At 50.1% G+C, this 18523-nt stretch overlaps 1 protein-coding gene across 11 annotated transcripts in view; it reads right to left on the bottom strand.

Moving 5' to 3' along the window:
• The window catches only part of MSI2 (musashi RNA binding protein 2), a 200867-nt gene that overhangs the window by 22155 nt on the left and 160189 nt on the right, over positions 1 to 18523 (bottom strand). For 6 of the 11 annotated variants that reach the window (XR_013184893.1, XM_077188823.1, XM_077188822.1 and 3 more), the window contains 2 exons: positions 17189 to 17263; positions 3548 to 3655 (listed from right to left, as the gene is read on the bottom strand). Coding sequence is in view for 9 of the 11 variants with exons in the window: in XM_077188823.1 (XP_077044938.1) it covers positions 3548 to 3655; positions 17189 to 17263 (183 nt within the window). In the remaining 2 variants the exon portion in view is untranslated. Of the gene's footprint in view, positions 1 to 3547; positions 3656 to 13207; positions 14678 to 17188; positions 17264 to 18523 lie in introns of those variants that run through there. The other 5 variants (XR_013184894.1, XM_054646938.2, XM_077188825.1 and 2 more) reach the window with 2 other exon arrangements.

Raw genomic sequence — 18523 nt, 5'->3', positions numbered from 1 at the left:
GCAAGAGAGAAAACAACAAAACATAACTGCTCACACTCACCATCAAGGTCAGTAGCTCACGTTACGAGATTTGTTATAGCTGGCAAGTATAAAGTCCAGTAAGGGGTTGTTGGGGCGCAGGGCTCAAAGGCAGCACTGGCAAGCCGGGACTGGGGCCCAAAATCCAGATGTGCCAGGGGTTGGGGTGGGGAGCAGCCCCTGGCGCCGTGGCGCTGCGCCGAGTGCCGCCGGCCGGCTCGGCGGGCACAGCCTGCCCGAGGGAGCTGGGACAGGGCTGGATTCCTGTGGCCTTAGGGGTTTTGTCTCCAGTCCTCAGGGAGGAACAGCTGGTAGCAACAGGTTGGGAACTGGAAAAATCTCAGGCTTGTCAATGAACCAAAGAGGAAGGAACGAAAACCCTCTCCTGCCAAATTTTCCTCGTCTCGCTCTCCTGCCAGATGAACCCCTCCCATGTCAAATGCAAGAGAAAAATGTGCCCCCCCCATGACTGTATTTCAAAAAAAGCATTTACACGACAAAAATGTTTTACACGTAAAATATGTCAGGTGGATTCAAAAGAAACGTGACACTGATAGTGAAGTTGTCTAGGAGGAGTTTGCAGCATTCAGACTTTTAACTTTGCTCGTTTTCCGTGGCTCAGGTCCCAATTCATTAAAAAAATACAAGAATGGGTGAGGTTGTCAAAACCAGTGGAGGGATTCGGCAGCACAGCCCCACCCGGAGCGAATGGATGTGGCCAGAGCTGTGTCTGCTGGAAGGACCTCAGCTGTCCCCTCATCACTGGGATGTCAAACGGGGACGTGATTTATGCCGAGCAGCACGGCCGCGCTCACCCTGCCGGCACGCGAGCAGCCACGCGGGACGGGGATTTATGGTGGCACTGAGCACGGGCACAGGGACACAGCCCTTTCTGCTGGCTGTAGGACAGACCTGCCGTGACACAGAAGAACCTGTTTATCTAGCAAGGTCAGCTGGTGACACGCTGCCATAGAAAAAGAAAGGGTGAGGGCAAGGAGGAGGCCCCGAGCAGGTACCTGCCCCCAGCAGGCTCCCTGCTGACTCAGCAAACATGCAGGTGTGTCCCAAGAGGAGGAATGTCACCCCAGGGACAAAGCAAGGTGGCCAGTGCCCAGGGGCTTGGAGTGAGAGGGCTGCAGCTTCCTGGGGAGAACAAGACACGCACTGAAGGTGGATGCTCTCTGAGGGTGCTCAGTCTCTGTGCTGGCACTGACGCCAGGAAGGTGGGGAAGAGCCGGCGGGACGGGGCCAGAGAGCTGCTGAAGAGGCAGCAGTGATGGGGACATGGATGACATGGACTGCCATCGATGCCTTCCAGGAACCTCCTGGCCAATGCTTGCTCTGTGCTGTGCTCCAGCAGCCCTGGGCAGAGCTCTCCCAGTGAGCTGGGGGTGGTGGGACGCGCCTGCCCGGGTGTTTGCCAGCTCTTTCCCATTTCCTGGCAGAAAGGGGCCAGTTAGGGCCAGCCGTGCTGTGCTCTGTGCTTTGGACCAGGCACGTGTGAAGGAGGGCTGTGCGAATTTGTGAAGGGAAAACAAAAACCCAACTGAAAAGGAAAGAAGGAAAAACCCCAGCCATTTTTCTTGTAATGAATCGGGCCCGTACACTGCAGCGCAAGATCGATCGGACTCCACTGCTCCTGGATACAATTCACTACCATTGCTGATGGAGTGGCAAACCCAGGATGTCCCTTCCAAAACCAGCTCTGGATGGAGATGACTCTACAGAAACCCCCCCGTTCCCAGACCAGGCTTGGTGCAGATGTGAGCGGGGCCGGTGACAAACCCACCTTCCTCCTTGAGACCTCAGGGCTGGGGCGGGACGGGGGCTCTTTGGATTCAGTTTTGGGGTTTTTGCCAGTTTTGTGCACGCAGGCAATTTTGAGGCTTGAAAAGACATTTCCAAACACCATACTGCTCTTTAAACTTGCCAGAAAGGGTGTTGTTAATTTAGGGTTAGATTTAGTTTCGTATTGCAAGTTCAAATCAAAAAACAAAAAAACTGAAAAAACAAATCAGAAAACCCAACAAAAGAGAAACCAAAAAACACTCAAATTAAAGACAAATGATTTTCAGGCACAGAATTGATCAATGCTCAGTTCAGTTGTAATGGGCACCAAAAGCACTCCGATTAAAAAAAATAATAATAATAATCAGGGAAGCAACGTTAATCCAGCCAAACCCTCTGTGCCTTGCTAAGGGGCAACTCACCAGGTCTGTTTGCACGTAAAACAAAACCTGAAGGGCAAAACATGAGGAAGAGGCAGAAACAATGAGGTCTGTTTTCCTGGAAGCATATGCAAAAGCAATCTTGGCATTTGTTTGGGTTTGGGATGGTTTTTTTTTCCCTCTTTGGGTTTGTTTTTCCCCCTCTGTGCCGGGGCAGTAGGAGAAGCTGGGAGTTGGGGGATCCCCACAACCAGGCTGGCAAGTCACCCCTTAGGCGCTCTCTACATGCCACAGGATGGAACTGGTACAGAGAGTCCTTTGTAGCCTGCAAGCAGTGCCAGTTTGCATGGAACGGAGTTCTCCTGGTGTCTTTCTCTGGCCTCACGGCCCCAGGCTCCTGCTGAGACACGCCTGGGCCTGCGCCCACCTCTGCTCCCTCACGCAGCTGGGGCTTTTCGGGAGCGCCTCCTCAACCCCGGCACTGCCCGAAAAGCCACGAGAGCGCCCAGCGCAGCCCTGAGTGAGCTGGGAGGTGCTGCCAGCCCCGTGTCCCCTGGGACACGCTGGCACAGAGGACGCGGGGCTGGCAGCGGCTCTGTGCCTGCAGCGGCTCCATCCCGGCCTGCTGCGGGAGCCCACGGCTCGCTGAGGGCTGCTCTGAACTCTGCCACCTGAGCAAAGTGCTGATTCACATCTTTAGCAAAATTTAAACCTAAGGCAGTAACGGCAATTGGCAACGATTTATTTCTTTATTTCCCTTAAGGGGAAAAAAAAAAAGTAAAGAGTTTTCAGAAGGACAGAAGAAAAGCTTTGTGGTTCCTCATGGAAGCGGTGGAGTTGGAGCAGGCAGGGATGGTGAACTGTCAGCTGTGTGCTGGTGACAATGGCACCAGTGATGCCAGCCCAAGATGCCCTGTGCTGGCCATGGTGGAGGAGGTGACAGCAGCTCTGGGCACGGCGGGAGCACCCAGAGCTGCTGCCACCACCTCAACCCAACCCCAGCTTCCTGTGAGAAACCAAAACTTTTTTTCTGAAAACAGAAATTGATCTTTTTTGGGGTGTCTTTTAGAGCCTCGAATTTAAACCCAACAAATAAAGAAACCAACGCAATAAAGGAATAAAGAAAGAAACAAATTGGAATATCTACCCTGATTTTGGCAGTTCTCATGCCAATCTCCTGCAGGTGCTCCAGCCCCCGTGGCCTCTGCTTGTAGTTTGGGTTTGGATTGGGATTGATTACTTATTTTTTCTCTAATTTTTTCATTTTGATTGATTGTTTTCAGATCCCCAGGATAAGTGTGAGGAAAATCAGAGAAATGATGGAGAGCTGCAGCCACACAGAATACCGACAGAGCTTTTACCTGACCCTGCACTCTGAGGGTTTGCTCTTCCACGGGCCCCCCTACCTGATCCTCTTGCTGCCGCCACGGCTGCCGCTGCTACTGGTCCGTAAGCCGCTGCTGGGAAACCTGGCCGTGGAGAAAAGGAGAAGGGTAAAGACACAGGCCAGTGGGTACCACGAGTCCCTGAGGGCCACAGGCACCTGGAGCTGCCAGCCTGGCCCTCCGTGCCACCTGGGACAGCCCAGCCCTGGCCAGTGCCCGCTGCGGGCACAAATCCCCTGGGCACAGGAGGAATGGCCGTGGCACAGCCTGGAGCCAAGGAGGACAGGCTGGAGGCACAGCCTGCAGCTCTCAGCTCGTGCCTCCACGCTCCTGCAGGAACAGGGTCAGCCTGCTCCACAAACAACCAGGGAATTCTCCTCCTGGCTTATCTGCAGGTGATAATAATGTGCTGGTCTATAGACAAAGCAGGAATGGAACAGATGAGGAGGTGCTCATGTCAAGATCACAAATTTGCTGGGATCAAGCAGAAAAAATTCAATGGAATGTGGTTTAAGAAAGAAAGAAAGAAGGAAAGAAGGAGAGAAGTAAAGAAGGAAAGAAGGAAAGAAGTAAAGAAGGAAACGCTCTTGAAAGCAAACCAGCCGCAGATCAAGGAGCTCTATGACATCCCCCCTGCTCCAGGGAACCGAGCCCTTGCAGAGGAATGGAATGCTGCCAGCAAGATTTATTTAATTAACATTCAAAAGATCTGCCAGAGATTGTGACTTTCAATAAATGTATTTTAAGAGGGCAATGGCAAAGTCCAGGCAATCAGCAAGAACCCCAAACCCCAAGGGCAATGACTCCAGGGAGGTTCCTGGTCCCTGGGAGCTCCAGCTGCTCCTGCCACCCGACAGGACAAGCCTGGGGTGGCCACCACAATGGAACCTGGTCCTTGAGCAGGCACCAGGACCACGATCACAGCTGCTTTGCAAGGCTGAGGAACCACAGGAGAGCAACTGAGGCACGGAGAGAGAGAAGAGTGAGCCTGAGAGCAAGAGAGAGAGCCCAGCACACTACAGCCCCACTACCTTCAGCACTATGGCTCAGCTACAGCTCAGCTACCAGGCCAAGGAGCAGAGCACTAGGCTAGAATAACTTGAAGCTACTTAAAACATCAATCAAAAAAAGACATACTTGCATTTAAATATGGTAATAGGGCTGTTGGGGGGAAAAAAACATAGCACAGGTGAATGTATGCAGAGGATCCCCAGGGTGGTGGTGCTCCCTGCAGTGCACAGAGAGCAGCACTGCACAGCCAGCCTGGTCCTCTGGTGAGCCTGTCTGCTGGTAACTGCTGCAGCCTCCGTGGAGTGGGATGTGGGGGAAGCACATCCACACTGGGGGATGCTGTAACCAGTGCTGAACCTGTGTTTAACTCCCTCTCACTGGATGGAGCCATCAACCCTGGCTGGGTCCCCCCACACATGATTTGGGCTGGAGTGAGAGGACTTTGGTGTCAAGAGTCAAACCACCCTCCAAAGAGCAAGGAAAGCATGTGCAGGACAAGGGCTGAGGCTCTGGGGCTTCATTTCCATGCAGAGCCGTGTCTGGGCCAAGCTCTGGGCCCTCCCGCTGCGCTCAGGCAGGAGCAGAGCTGGCACTGTCCCCTGTCCCTCCCTGCCCACCATGGTCCAAGAGCAGTGTCCTCAGCGTTCCCATGGCACCTCCACCACCAGCTGGCCACCCACAGATCTCTCATTTGGAGGCTCCAGGGGCTCCCTAAACCATCCACAGGGGACTGGAGGAGCTGTGGATTTTCCATGGAATAAAATGCCTCTGCCAAAACCAATCAAATACCCTTCAAATCACCAAGCATCCCTTGAGAACAGCACAAAAAACAGGGCTGGAAAGTTTGTTTCTCTTGTTCAGCTGCCAGGGACACTCAGGATCTATTTGAAATGCAGGACAAAAAGTTTTGCCATGCAAAAGAAGAGTGAAATAACAAGGGTGGAGAAGGCGCTCCACGGAAAGAGCCCGAACAAAGGCTCCCTTATTGCATTCCAGTGGACAGATGTGTGAAAAATTAATCCCTGTGCCCCCGAAGAAAGCTTTTATCCCAGTTCTGAGATAAAAGCATCCCTGAGACACGGCACTCCAAACAGCTCAAGTGTGAGTGCTGCTCTCTCCGTGCGGGAGCACCGCCAGCCCCGCGAGCCCGAGATGGAAACTGGGATTGATTACCAAGATTGGCCAAACCCTCCCCACTGACACACTCACAGGATGGCTCCAGCACTGGAGGAGCCCCCCAGCAACCCAGCCCACTGAAAGCAATCGATGCCCTGCTAAAATGCCCTTTGCCAGGCACCACATCCACGGGCTGGCTCAGCTGGGAGCAGCTTCCCTGTCACTGCTGCTGAGCCACTAATGCTGTGTGACCTCCACCACTGTGCCACCTCAGCGTGGCACCTCTGTGCCTCCCTGACCCCCTCAGCAGAGATGGGCAGCTGACACCACCCTGCTCTGCCTGACAGGGATGCCAGCAAGGAGAATTTGTAGCCAGCAGTGACAGAACAGCCCCAGTGCCCCTCTTTTCCCTCAGCAATGCCTGGGAAGTGCAGGCATCTCCAGGAGACAGCAATGGCACTGGGGATGCTGCTGTGGGGACACCCCCAGGAGCACAGAGGGCTGTGGGGTGCCAGCAGCCCCTCTGCTCCCTGCCCCAGCTGCCTCCCAGCTCATTTTAACAAGCAGCTCGGAGCCAACTGGGTGCCAGCAATGGGTGCCTGGACAAGAGCGCCTCGAAGCCAAGGGGAGCACTGATGGCAGCACCCCTGGGTCCCACCCTGGACAATCAGGAGCATGGCCAGCACCAGCCCCACTCCCTCTGAGCCTTCTGGAGTCACCCAGAAAATCAAAAGGGTGGAGGGAGAGCTCAGTTCATTCCCAGTGTTTGTTTAAAGCGCTGATTCCTGCTCAAATGACCCCTGTGCTTTGTGTGCCCACTGCTCCCAGCTGCCCAGAGGAAACAAAGCCCAGAGCCATTGCAAAGCCAGCAGTGCCCACTTTAAGCACTGCAATTAGAAGGTATTTTACAATAAACGTTTTGCTCTGGGCTCACACACTGTCCAGGAAAGCCCTGAGGATTCACAGCAATTTCATGCTCTCTCATTGCTCAGAATGAGCCAAAACCAGCGTTCCAAGTGCAATTTTTCACAGATAAATTTTCCTGCTTCCTGCATCAATAGTTTCACTTTAAACAGTGAAACAGTGAGGGAAGATGGACAGATCTGGGTTAAATTCTTTGCCCTGAGCTCCCAGACTCAGTCCATGGCTGTTGTCTCTCCAAGGCACAGGTGGGTTTGGGAGAGGGGGATCCCAGGATGCACAGCCCTGCAGCAGCACTTTGGGCTGGAGCACACAGCCCCACTGCCCTGCTCTGGGCACTGCAGTGGGAGCCCAGGATTTAGCAGATTTCCAGGGGCTTTGTGAACAAATCTGGCAATGCTGCCTGAGAGGGCCAGTCTTCACACGGGCTTTAGGGGCTCACAGATCTCTGCCCTGCTCCATCTCCACTCCTTCTTCAATCACTGAGTTCTCCTGCCCTCCAGCCTGGGCTTGGCTACAAGGCAACCACAAGGGAAAAACCCAAGAACCACCTGCACCCCCCCTTCCTGCTGCCAGGACCCTCTTCCTGCAGCTCTGGCTCTAAGGGAAATCACTGACCCCTTCAGCCCTCTGATCAGCCTTTGCAGACCCCATCCTTAAAGCACATACAACCCTGTCCTTGACAACCACTCAGACAACAGCAATCAACCCAAAAAAGGGCACAAAGATCACAAAATTAATCTTTACATCAAGAAATATCATGCAAAGAATTTCTTCTTAATGGCAAAAGCACTCGGGCACCTGAGGTTGCATGCTCAGACTTCAGCAATGAGCACAGGGATTTAAAACAAGAAAATGGAAGCTGAGATGCCCAAATCACCACCTGGCTTCAGAAAATAGCCAAAATCATGGAACAGGCACAGAGAATTAAATAAAAGCCACCATGAAACTGCACCTAAGCAGCAACCCCGTTGCTCTGTGCTCACGGGGAGTTTGGAGTGCTCACACATAAGCAGTAGACTGGTCTGTGCAGGGTCTTTGGGGGTCCCTGTGCTGAGGGCATCGAGCTCAGAGGCTCCTTCACCCCCAACACTTCACTCCTTACACCCCTGGTGCTCCCCAGTGGCTGACCTGAACCCCAGCCCTGCAGGAGCATCACTTGATCTCCCAGGAGAGAAGTGCAAAGGCTGGAACATGAATTCATGTGCAGGCTGAGTGGGGAAGGGAGCTGGGGGGCTGATCCCCCCTTTTCACACAGAGCTCCCAGGGGCTGATCCCCCCTTTACTCACAGAGTTCCCAGGGGCTGATCCCCCCTTTTCACATAGAGCTCCCAGGGGCTGATCTCCCCTTTACTCACAGAGCTCCCAGGGGCTGATCCCCCCTTTACTCACAGAGCTCCCAGGGGCTGATCCCCCCTTTTCAAGCAGAGCTCTCAGGGGCTGATCCCCCCTTTTCAAGCAGAGTTCCCAGGGGCTGATCCCCCCTTTTCACACAGAGTTCCCAGCAGCTTTGATCAGCCTGAAAAGCTGCACCAGGCTCACAGCTGTCATTTCAGATGGGTTCTCGCTTGCATTATTCTTTCCATTAGGCTGTGTTATCCTCTTTGGAGGATCTTTAGGCTTCATTTCAAAAGTATCAGAGACTCAAAACCATGAAGCAGAAGAGCCTGGTAGTTTTTTTTTTGAAGGCAGGCAGGCGTGGGTCCAATTTACCGGGCAAAAATGTCGTCTTTAATGGTGAACACACACAAGGGAAAGCTCCATCCCAAAACAATCCCTTTATGTTTAAAACCTTCATCTTCCAGGCTCTCTGTCTCACACTCCCCCTCCCTTTCTGTAAGGAAACACAAATGAGAAAGAAAAAAAACCTGCTACTACTCCAAGGTTGAGATGAAGAAGTCAGTGCTGAATATTTAGAGAAGAACATACACCCAGAGAAATCAAATGTTCCCTAGAACTGATCAAAGATCGGGGTTCTACCACATCATTCACAACTCATTACCACTGCTTAGTAGCAATTAACTCCTTGGGATTTGATTGCAGACTCTGTGAAGCTTTCTCAAAGTTTGCAGAGTCTATGAAGCTTTCTCCATCCACAGCACAGCTGAGGAACAGGACCCAGTACAGCAGGGCAGAGCTCCAGGGAAACAGGACAGTACTTTCCTAAGGGTCTGATCAATTCTATTAACACTTTCAGTATCTCCAAGCCTGCTCCAACGTCTGTATTGAAACAGACCCTGAAGTGCTTCCCTTTGTCTTTTTCCATTGTGTTACATCAACCTTGTTAAAATCTCTTCCAGCAAATCAGGGAATTTCACCCAGAACACACATCCATGTGCATCATGGACCCTTATCCCAGAGCCCCTGCATCATCCAGGGCACAGCCTGGACCAGGTCTGTCCCATCTCTGATACCCTCCATGTCTGTTTGCAGATGGATCTTATGCTGAGCAAATATTCCCATTTTGGAATTTCAACAAAACAATAAATCCCAAATATAGTTCATTCAGAATTTGGCACTTCCACTTTACGTACAGTAAATGCCCCATTTTTCAGCTGTTGGGACTCTCAGGCTGTGATCCTTTTAGGATGAGAATGGTGCATTTCTGCCCAGTAATTACTTCATGCATCAGTGAGACAAAGCCTTGTTTGTCCCCAAATTATCATTCTGTGGCATTTCAAGTGCAATAACCCTTTTGCAGTTATTTCACTACACTGAAAACTGGGAAACTTCTCAAAGGCAAACAGTTTGTTTTTAAAAAAAACTACTTATTCAAAAAACCACAAACCAAGAAGCAAAAGCTGGTAGCTGATTTAGGTTATCAACATCCAATATCCAACCCAACACTGCCCTCTGGCATTTTGAAGCCATTCCTCCTTGTCCTGTCCCTCCAGGCCCTTGTTAATAGTCTCTCTCCATCTTTCCTGTAGGCTGCCCCGAAGCCTTCTCTACTCCAGGATGAATAATTCCAATCCTCCCAGCCCTTCCCTGCAGGAGACGTGCTCCATCCCTTTCATATCTTGGTGGCCTCCTTTGGACTCACTACAACTCATTTTAAAGGCCAAAGCCAAACATTCATCACAGATTTTTAATCAACAAGTGAAGTACAAAGGAAAGGATGGCTGCAAGGGCAGGAACACCCAGGAGCTCACTGGTGCCAATTCAGCAGCTCTGAATTTCTGCATTTCAGTCACCTGCTGCTGGATGAACAAGGGCAGGTGAGATGGAAGCACATTAAGGCACCTATTTGGAGTTCAGCAACGTGGCACTGATTTGCTTCAAGGCTCATTTCCGCTGCTCTGATGGTAAAGAAAATGAGCTGTTTGGTTAAGCTGCTTGTCTCAATTTTTATGAATGATCTACACTATCTGGGTAAGTATTATTTAAAGACAGGTCCTTGATGATGAACAAAGGCATAAAAAGAACTCATGTCTGGAGGCTGAAGCTGAAAAAATTCAATGCAAAGAGGCAACTTCATAAAAGAGAAGGCAGTAAATCACAGGACAAGGTTACCAGAGGGTGGGGAACTCTTCACCACTCCTGTGCAGCTCACCCAGCACTGGCAGACAGGGACCTTCCCAGTGCCTCACTGGAGAACTGCCACTGGGCATTGCATAGTCCATACTATGAGAGAGGTCACAGGAGAGGATTGGGATCTGAGCCCAGAGATCTTCAAGGCCTTGCTGCAGCAGCTACCATCACAGCTCCTGGGCAAGGCAGGACGTGGAAGCTCCTCAATGGCCAGCTGGAAACCTACTGCTAAAACATTCACATTTGAACGTTTCTGTGCTATAAGGAGACACATCTTGTCCAATTCTTTGCAACCCCAGTCCCAGTTTTGAACAGCTTTAGTTAAAAATTGTCTCTGCTGAGGCACAAGGCAGGGGAGCCATCGTGCTCGGACACGGAGAATTCCTTAGGGCAGGATGGGCATTACCAGAGCACACTCCTCCTTCTGCAGGGTTATCCATGTTTTCCTCCACACACCAGTGTTTGTGTTACGCCTCTTTACTCCTGTGAATAATTGCTCTCATTAACCCTCCTGGTCACTGCAGCTGTGGCCTGTTCTCAGCTGAATCCATCGCTCTGGAGCTGCAGCACCGCCCCAAAACACACAGACCTCGACAGACACCAGCAGCTTTGGTTCTTATGCCTTTTCTCTCCTCTCTGCCCCTTCAGGATCACTCATTTTCAGGGCAATGAACCTCAAGTTTTAAAGCCTCTAACACCAGGCACAGATCAGTGAGCAGCCGAGAACAGGACAATCGGTGTTCAACATTCAAGATGTTCTTATTTCTCAGTTATTCAAGTTATAAGTGGAGAAAAGTCTAATGAAGGACCTGGGCAGTTTTGGGCCTCAGCCAGACATGATATACAGCCAAACCTCCAGAGCAGCCTCACTCACATTGAGAGGATGGGGCAGGAAGAGGGGACAGGCTTCACTGTCACCAGCCACGCTCTGCTGCCACTGACAGTGCTGGGAGCCATCAACACACACCAACAGCTCCTCTCTGGAAAATCTCACCCTAAATCTAACAATAAGGTTACTTTAAGGGGTAGGGGGAAATAGAAGATGAAAAAAGCCTTTTACACAATTCTCTGCAACATCAAAATCCACAGCTTTTCTCAGAAAAAACCTGCCTTAAAGGCAAAGGTGCTTCAGCTCTGCTCAGACTCAAGAGAACAGCTCTAGAGACCATTTCTTCCTGCAAGAAAACACAATAATCTAAGCAGAACTTGAAGGAGAACCTTCTGTCTGGAGATTTATGGGCTCTGCTATATTAATTTCTCAGTTTGCTGTCTGCAGCTCCAGCTGCTCCTCCCTCCAGGGATGCGCCTGCAATGGGAACGGCCCCTCCTCAGCAGAACACCCAAAAGCTTAATTTTAAACCAGGTCCAGTGTAAAGGCTTTGTTTTCAGGGCCAGAGGCTGAAACAGAGAGGTGGGAAGAGGTAACTCAGGTGGTTCCAAGAGATTCCAAATGCACTCTGTAAACCATGCAGATGCAGTGATGTGTTTAAACAAGGCATGCAGTGCAGGGGAGAGCAGAGCAGATTTAAGCAGTTAAGGAAGGGTTAGACAAAGGAGTGAGAAAATCTCCAGCTCTGTTCCATGTCTCTTGCTGGTACAAGGCTTAACTAACTGAACAATTGAAAATAGGTTTTACATTTCCTCCTCCTATTTTGCAGCTGCCACCAGGTCCTCCTCTTCTGAGCGTTACGTTTGATCACTCCAGTATCACGAGCACACAAACTCTGCTCCCATTAGTAAATGTTCTACAAGCCTCACACTTGTGTAACAGTGCTTGAAGAGTGCTCTACAGAGCTGACCCCTATTAATACACACCTCCTCACTCCCTGTGGGTACAGAAGCCATGGGCAGGCAGCACTTTAAAATCCCTTTACCTCACCAGAGTAGGAAGCTGGGTGCTCCAGCACAGGGCAATGTGTCTTGGGGACATGAAGCACCACATGCCCCAGGCTGGGTGTTTTACACCACTGCACGTGGGACAGAGGGAATGGTTGGCTTTCTGGAATGCTGCAGCCACACCCTTTTCCATCTCCACTGCACTCTCCTTTGAGGTGATTAACCAAGGGGGAACCTGTGCAGCAGAACCTGCATCGGGGTGTCCTAAACCCCAGACAAGGAACCTCCTTCCCTCTCCTCCTCCTGCTCCTCCTCCTCTCAAGACACCATGACAAAGAAGCCTTAAGCACAACATAATAATTCCTCTTATCTTTGGCACCAGTTCCTTCTCCTCACCTGGAAAATTCCTATTTTCTAGTTCTTACCTCCTAGGGGAGCACCACACATAACTGTACACAGGTACTGTGTACCTCCCTGCCCACGCTGATGGCTGAACACTGTGGGACTGGCATTGGGAAAGAAACTGAGTTAAGCTCAACAGAAAGTTGGTTTAAATGCTTTCACAGTAACAAACCCCATCAGTCTGAGACTTTGAACCATCCTGTGTTGCATTTCCACTGCCCCAGGCACTGCAGGAGCGTGACCCAAGGCTGAGCCCATGGCCTTTGCAGCACCAGTACTAATAAGCAAATATATTTCCCTGAGCTCTGCAAAGTTTGTGAAAATATTTGTTTTCCTCACCTCTCACCATATACAAAGGTTTTAATAAGCTTTAACAAACATACAAGCAAACAAACCCTTAATTAAAATAAATAATTTAAATTTCTAACCTGAAGGCTTCTATGAAACTTCAACAATCCCCAAACACTCAGGTGATGATGGGAGAAAATATAACTGGGATAAAGGACAGTGCAGAACATCCCACCACAGTGTGGAGGACCAGGGGGGATGCTGCAATTTCCTCTCCCCCCAGTTAGGAGTGCATTTTGTCTTTTTTTTTGGTATAATTTTTGCTGTAAACACACCTTGCATGTAACTGTTCCTCTGCAGGTTCTTCAAACAGTGGGTCACACGTTTTGAGTGATGATTTTATTCTTTTATTCAACTGTCATTGGTACTGGTTATTTGGGGTGTCCAAACCAAATTATTAAAATTGCAAGCTAAGAGAGCAGCAACACAGCAAATCCGTTGTAAACAATTTATTATCATTTTCTACCTCAGTTACTTACAGGAAAAAAGTCATAAAAAAGAAAAAAAAAGAAAAAAAAAGAAAAAAAAAAGAAAAGCACAGATGGACTATTTACAAAAAATGAGAAAAATCACAATAGCTGAAATGTTTGCAAATCATGCACACTAAGACAAGTTCACAAAAGCAAAGCAATTCATAGCAAAAAAACCCCAAACAAAATAATAAGAAGCCATACAGATTAAAAAAAGCTATTGCCTGCAGAAAAGTCAAAAGAAAACTACCCAAGTATTACATCAAGCATCTTTAATGAAATGAACAGCACAGCCATGGATTGTAGAGCCTTTGACACTGACATTTTAAACAAGTGGATTAACAAACATTAAAATGCATTACAGTTCTACTGTAAGCATGCACCATACTTCTCACAAACTTATCAAATGGGCAGCAACACTTCAGGAAGAGCAGAATTTAAAGAGAATGGTGTTTTCTACCCAAAACTCCAGAATCTGGTCATGTTAAATAAAGCCAATGGATGGAGGCGTGCAGCTCTCCTGCCATGTGGGTGGGGATGAAGAGGCGCAGGTGATGCAGCTGAAGCAGGGAAAGCTTGGCCACAATTTAGGAAATTTGCCCATGATTTGCAAGCAAAGTTTGGAAGGAGAAGCAGCTGCAGGGAGTGTGCAGGACCATCGCTGGTCAGAGTTAGATCAAAGAATCAGAGAAACCCAGAATGGTTTGGGTTGGAAGGGACCTTAAAGCTCACCCAGTGCCAGCCCTGCCAGGGGCAGGGACGCCTCCCACTGTCCCAGGCTGCTCCAAGCCCCTGCTCTGGGAGCAGGAATTGCTGTGGGGCAGCAGCCCTGAGCCCCTCTCTGGGTGGCATCTCAGCATGGCCCTCGTGTGATGTGGCAGCTCCCAGAGAGCCCCAGGCCAGTGGGGCAGGTGTGGGGCTGTGACACACGGGGTGGCACAGCCGGGTACCACAGCCCTGCAGGGACAGGGGACGCCCCTCGGGGTGGGGTTTGTGCCACTGCTGGATGTCCCCACGTTAAAGAGGGCCAGTCACTCTCTTTGGGGCTGTCTGTGAGACCAAATCAACCCAATCATCCTTCTCGCTGCATTGATAAAGTGATTTCTAAGAAGTTTGTGAGAAGTCATGCCTTCGGAACGCCCCTGACCCCATCCTTGTGAGTTACATTCCAAGTGGGCATTAAAAACTCATAACAAAGCAGAGGAAAAAAAAATAATTAAAAAAAAAAAAAGCAAACTCAAAGCAGTGAGGATATGGAGCCTTTAAAAAAATAAAAATAAAATAAAAAGTCCAGTCAATCAAACCAGCCAGTAAGAGCAGCAATTTTTCAGTGGACATTGATATTAAACATGGACCACCCAGGCTTTCTCTGTCTCTCTCTCATTAGCACTGTAGTAAACCCCGATTAATTTGTTATGCATCTTTAAGAACTAGTTGATAAAAATTATGTCTTGTGAAATCGGCAAATAGTCTGCAAAGTGAAATAAGAACAGAAATTAATAGATTAAACTGAAAAGATAAGTCCCAGAAAAAAAAAAAAAAAGAAGATACACAGAAAGGGAATGATTGCAATTAAAATAAAAAATAAAAGAGGCAATGTACTGCATGAGGAAGGGCTGGGAGGAATAATGGGATAGGAGGAGATAGAGCAGTTGCCAAAGGGTTGCGTGCCTTGCCCCTGGAGCCAGGGGCTGTCCCGTGCCATGGGAGAGGACATGGGACAGCCCCTGAGGCACAGGGACAAGGGAATGGGAATGCAAATAGGTGGGTAGTGGCAGAACTCCTGGGAGCAGCCCAGAGTGTGACTGAACATTTTTCTGTGTATTTGTACTGAGGCTGCACCACCAGGGCAGGAGGCAGGGGAAGCTCTCGCACCCAGCACGCTCCTGCACAAACAGCCAAGATCTTCTCCCTCCAAATCACAACACCGAGGTTTTAAACCTGGCACCTTCCTCCTGCCCTGCTCCTGAAAGGCTCCGTGGCACCAAGCTGTGCCCTGTGGCACTGGGCCCTCTGCCCCAAACACTGCAGCAGCAGGGACAGCCCCTCCTGTCCCATCCCCAGCAGCAGGGACAGCCCATCCTGCTGCTGCACCATTCCCCAGCCCACACCTCCGGCCAGGACACTCCAACGGGCTGTGATTGTGGAGACCTGAGCCCAAAGCACCTGAGAAACTCCCAACAACTCTGGAAAGCTTCTGCTTGCTGCTAAGGAATAACTGATCCGAGTGGGAGGGGAGCAGGGGAACTGAGCAAGGTGAGACAGGGCCCTGAGCATCTCCTGCTCTCCTGCAGTGACCCACAGCTTCCTGGTGGGGACAACACACCTGGATTTATTTTCCATATTCAATCTCTGCAGGAGACTGAAAATAACCAGGCGGTAACTGGAACTCCTGCTTTGGTAAAAACAGGCCCTGAATAAAAATACATCTAAGGAAGGGTCGAGTCAAAGGGTGCCTTTGCTGTCAGTGAGCAAACACAGCTGCTTTAGACATGTTTGTAATTAATCTCTTCTAACCTCTGCAGATTTCTGACATTAAACCTATCAAAGGAGTCTCTCCTTCAATGCCTTTGTATGAATCAGCTGGTACATAGAACTGTGAGGAGTCAGAGCCTGAGACAACACACAAACACCTGCTGAGGCCTCCTCCTCATCTCCAGCTCCTGGCTGCAATCCTGCCAGACCAGACTGTCCTGCCGGTTCCAGAGGAACCAGAGGTGGTGTCACCTGCATCTGGGGACAGCTGCCTTGTCCCCCACCAGCCCTGTGCCACCCCAGCAGCTCTGCTGTCTGCCTGACACCCCAGTTGTTTCAGACCTGGCCTGGTCCAGGTGGGAAGATGTACCACAGGTGGGAAGAGGTGGCTCAGCTTCCAGAAGAGCCCTGGCATTTGTGAATTCGAGTGAACAAACCCTCACAGGGCTGTTCCCCTCGGTGTTATCAGTCCTGCAAGAAACAGCCACACAATAACCCCATCCCAAGGATATCTGCTCACTCTACAGATGACAACAATCTGCATTTTTCCACAGCAGGGTCTCATCCTGATGACCTAGGGCTGCACACACGGCTCCACGTTTGCCCCAGCGTGCTGCAGGTGTAGCCAAGCACTGTCCACACCCTCAGCCACCCTAGAGAACCTTCCTGTGAGGTGCTGGTTTCCCTCCTGCCCCTCCAAACAGCAAAGCCACTGCTTCACTTGTCCCAGCAGCCTGGGAGAGCCCCGGGGTGAGAGGAAACCCTGAGCCCTGTGTGGTGCCATCCCACGGTGGGATGTGCTGGGAAGGGCACATCTGGATGGGCTTTGTGGGATGCCCCATCCCTGGAGTGCTCAAGGCCAGGCTGGGCAGGGCTCTCAGCAGCCTGACCCTGTGGAAGGTGCCCCTGCTCACTGCAGGGATTGGACCTTTGGGGGTCCCCTCCAGCCCAAACCATCCTGTCCTGTGCTTCCATCGCCTGATTGCCCCCGAGCCGAGGGCAGGGGGATCCCACCCGAGCCCAGGGCCAGCCCCACACACCTGCAGCTCCTGGGAGGGACCCCCAGGGCCAGCCCAGACACAGCAGGGTGGGCTGTGCACTCAGCAGTGCAGGTTCACTTACCCCAGGCCAGCACGGGGAGCCGTGTGCGGGTCCCTGTGTGCAGCTCTACAAAGGAAAAACCCAGCAAAGGGAGGGGGACAGCTCTCCAGTGATCTCTCTTGCTTTCATGGTTTTAATTTAAGAAGTTTGTTTTCAAATAACCAGTACCAATTTATACATCAGGAAAAAAATGTGTTGAAAATATGTTGCTATAAAAGTCTATTTTAAAATGCTAAAAAAAAAAATAATAAAATTGCTGTTGTGTGAGATGCTCCCTGCAGACTTGCCTGTCTCAGCTTGCAGCTACAGACTTAAAAAAAAGGAAGAAACCCAAAAAAACAAAAAAAAAAAAAAAAAAGAAGGAAAGAGGGGAAATAAAGCATATCTGCAAATGAAATGTACATACCTGGGAACTGATAACTGTAACTTGGGGCAAATCCAGGATATCCTCGGCCATATGTTGCAACAAAATTCGGGTAACCTTGATCACAGACATGTAAAAAAAACAAAAAAAAAAAAGAGAGAGAGAAGTTTAAGGATTAATGAAGGTGTTTTTTGAAGGTTTTTTTTTTTTGTTTGTTTTTTAACACAATGCACAACGACAGAGAGGATGGGTAAGACCTAATTTTACGGAGGGTATTAAAAAATCAGATTTATTCCGCTCATGCCAAACTGCAGAGAGGTTTCATCATTATCCTGAATAGAAACATCTCGAGCTGGCGGCGCTGGCCCAGCTCCGAGCAGGAGCCCTGTCACTCTGGTAATTAACATGCACTTTGGTGTCTGGAGCCCAAGGACTGTGCATACTTGTTAGCTGGAAGAGTAAATGCCAAATGCTAAGGCTAAACACATAACACGGGTTTGCTCTGACATTTGGAGAGCTTACAATGAATGTACTTTGCTTCAGAGCTATTGACAGTTGGAGATTAAGGTAGTAGTAATTCTTTATCCCGGGAGTGTGAAGGACAACAGTTAACACATCAAAGAGTTGGAGGCAGCAGAAACGAGCCAGGGAGTCAAAGAGCTTTTAATTTTTCAGGAAAGTAAAAGGAAGCTGCCCGAGGTGCTTCTGAAGGCCCCTTCTGAGGCAGAGCAGCCGACCTCGGGCAGCTTTGGGAGGTTTATTAGGGGAAAAACTCACTTGAGAGCATTTCGTGAATAAAAACAGTGAAGGCACAAAGAGGCAACTCTGCTGGTTTCACTCCCCTGCCTGTGAAGGGATGTGCTGGGTGTCCCACTGATCCTGGCCTCGGGTCACACACTGTGCCACCCCTGTTTTAACTTCCCCACAGCCGTTCCCTCGGTCCCACAGGGGCTATTTGCTCTGACCCAGATGGCCAATGTCCCAAGGTGCCCTGTACACTCAGGGGGTTTCCTAAAATTCCAACCTCACATTGATCCTCAACACTTCCTCACTCAGTTTTCTTAAAAACAGGCACTGTGCCGCACAATTCCAGTGCACTGCACACTAGAGAGTGAGCCTCAGCATCAGCCCAGGCCTCTCCAAACCAAGAGCCCATCAGGAAAAGTTCTCTCCTGCTGTCTGAAGTCAGTGGGAATCTTGGCAGCAGCTGGGCTGGAGCCCAGAACAGGCTCAGCAGCCGAGTGGCTCTTGTGGGGGGCTGCTCCCCTGCCTGGATTCATCCTGTAACACACTCATCCATCACTCAGCTGCTCTCCTGCTGCAGCAAGCCCCTCCATTTCCGATCACATTTGTACATACGTGCAGCCTACTATAAAT

This window comes from Agelaius phoeniceus, chromosome 20 (assembly GCF_051311805.1).
Source record: "Agelaius phoeniceus isolate bAgePho1 chromosome 20, bAgePho1.hap1, whole genome shotgun sequence".
Classification (NCBI taxonomy): Eukaryota; Metazoa; Chordata; class Aves; order Passeriformes; family Icteridae; genus Agelaius; species Agelaius phoeniceus.
This window is presented reverse-complemented; position numbering and strand designations above follow the sequence as displayed.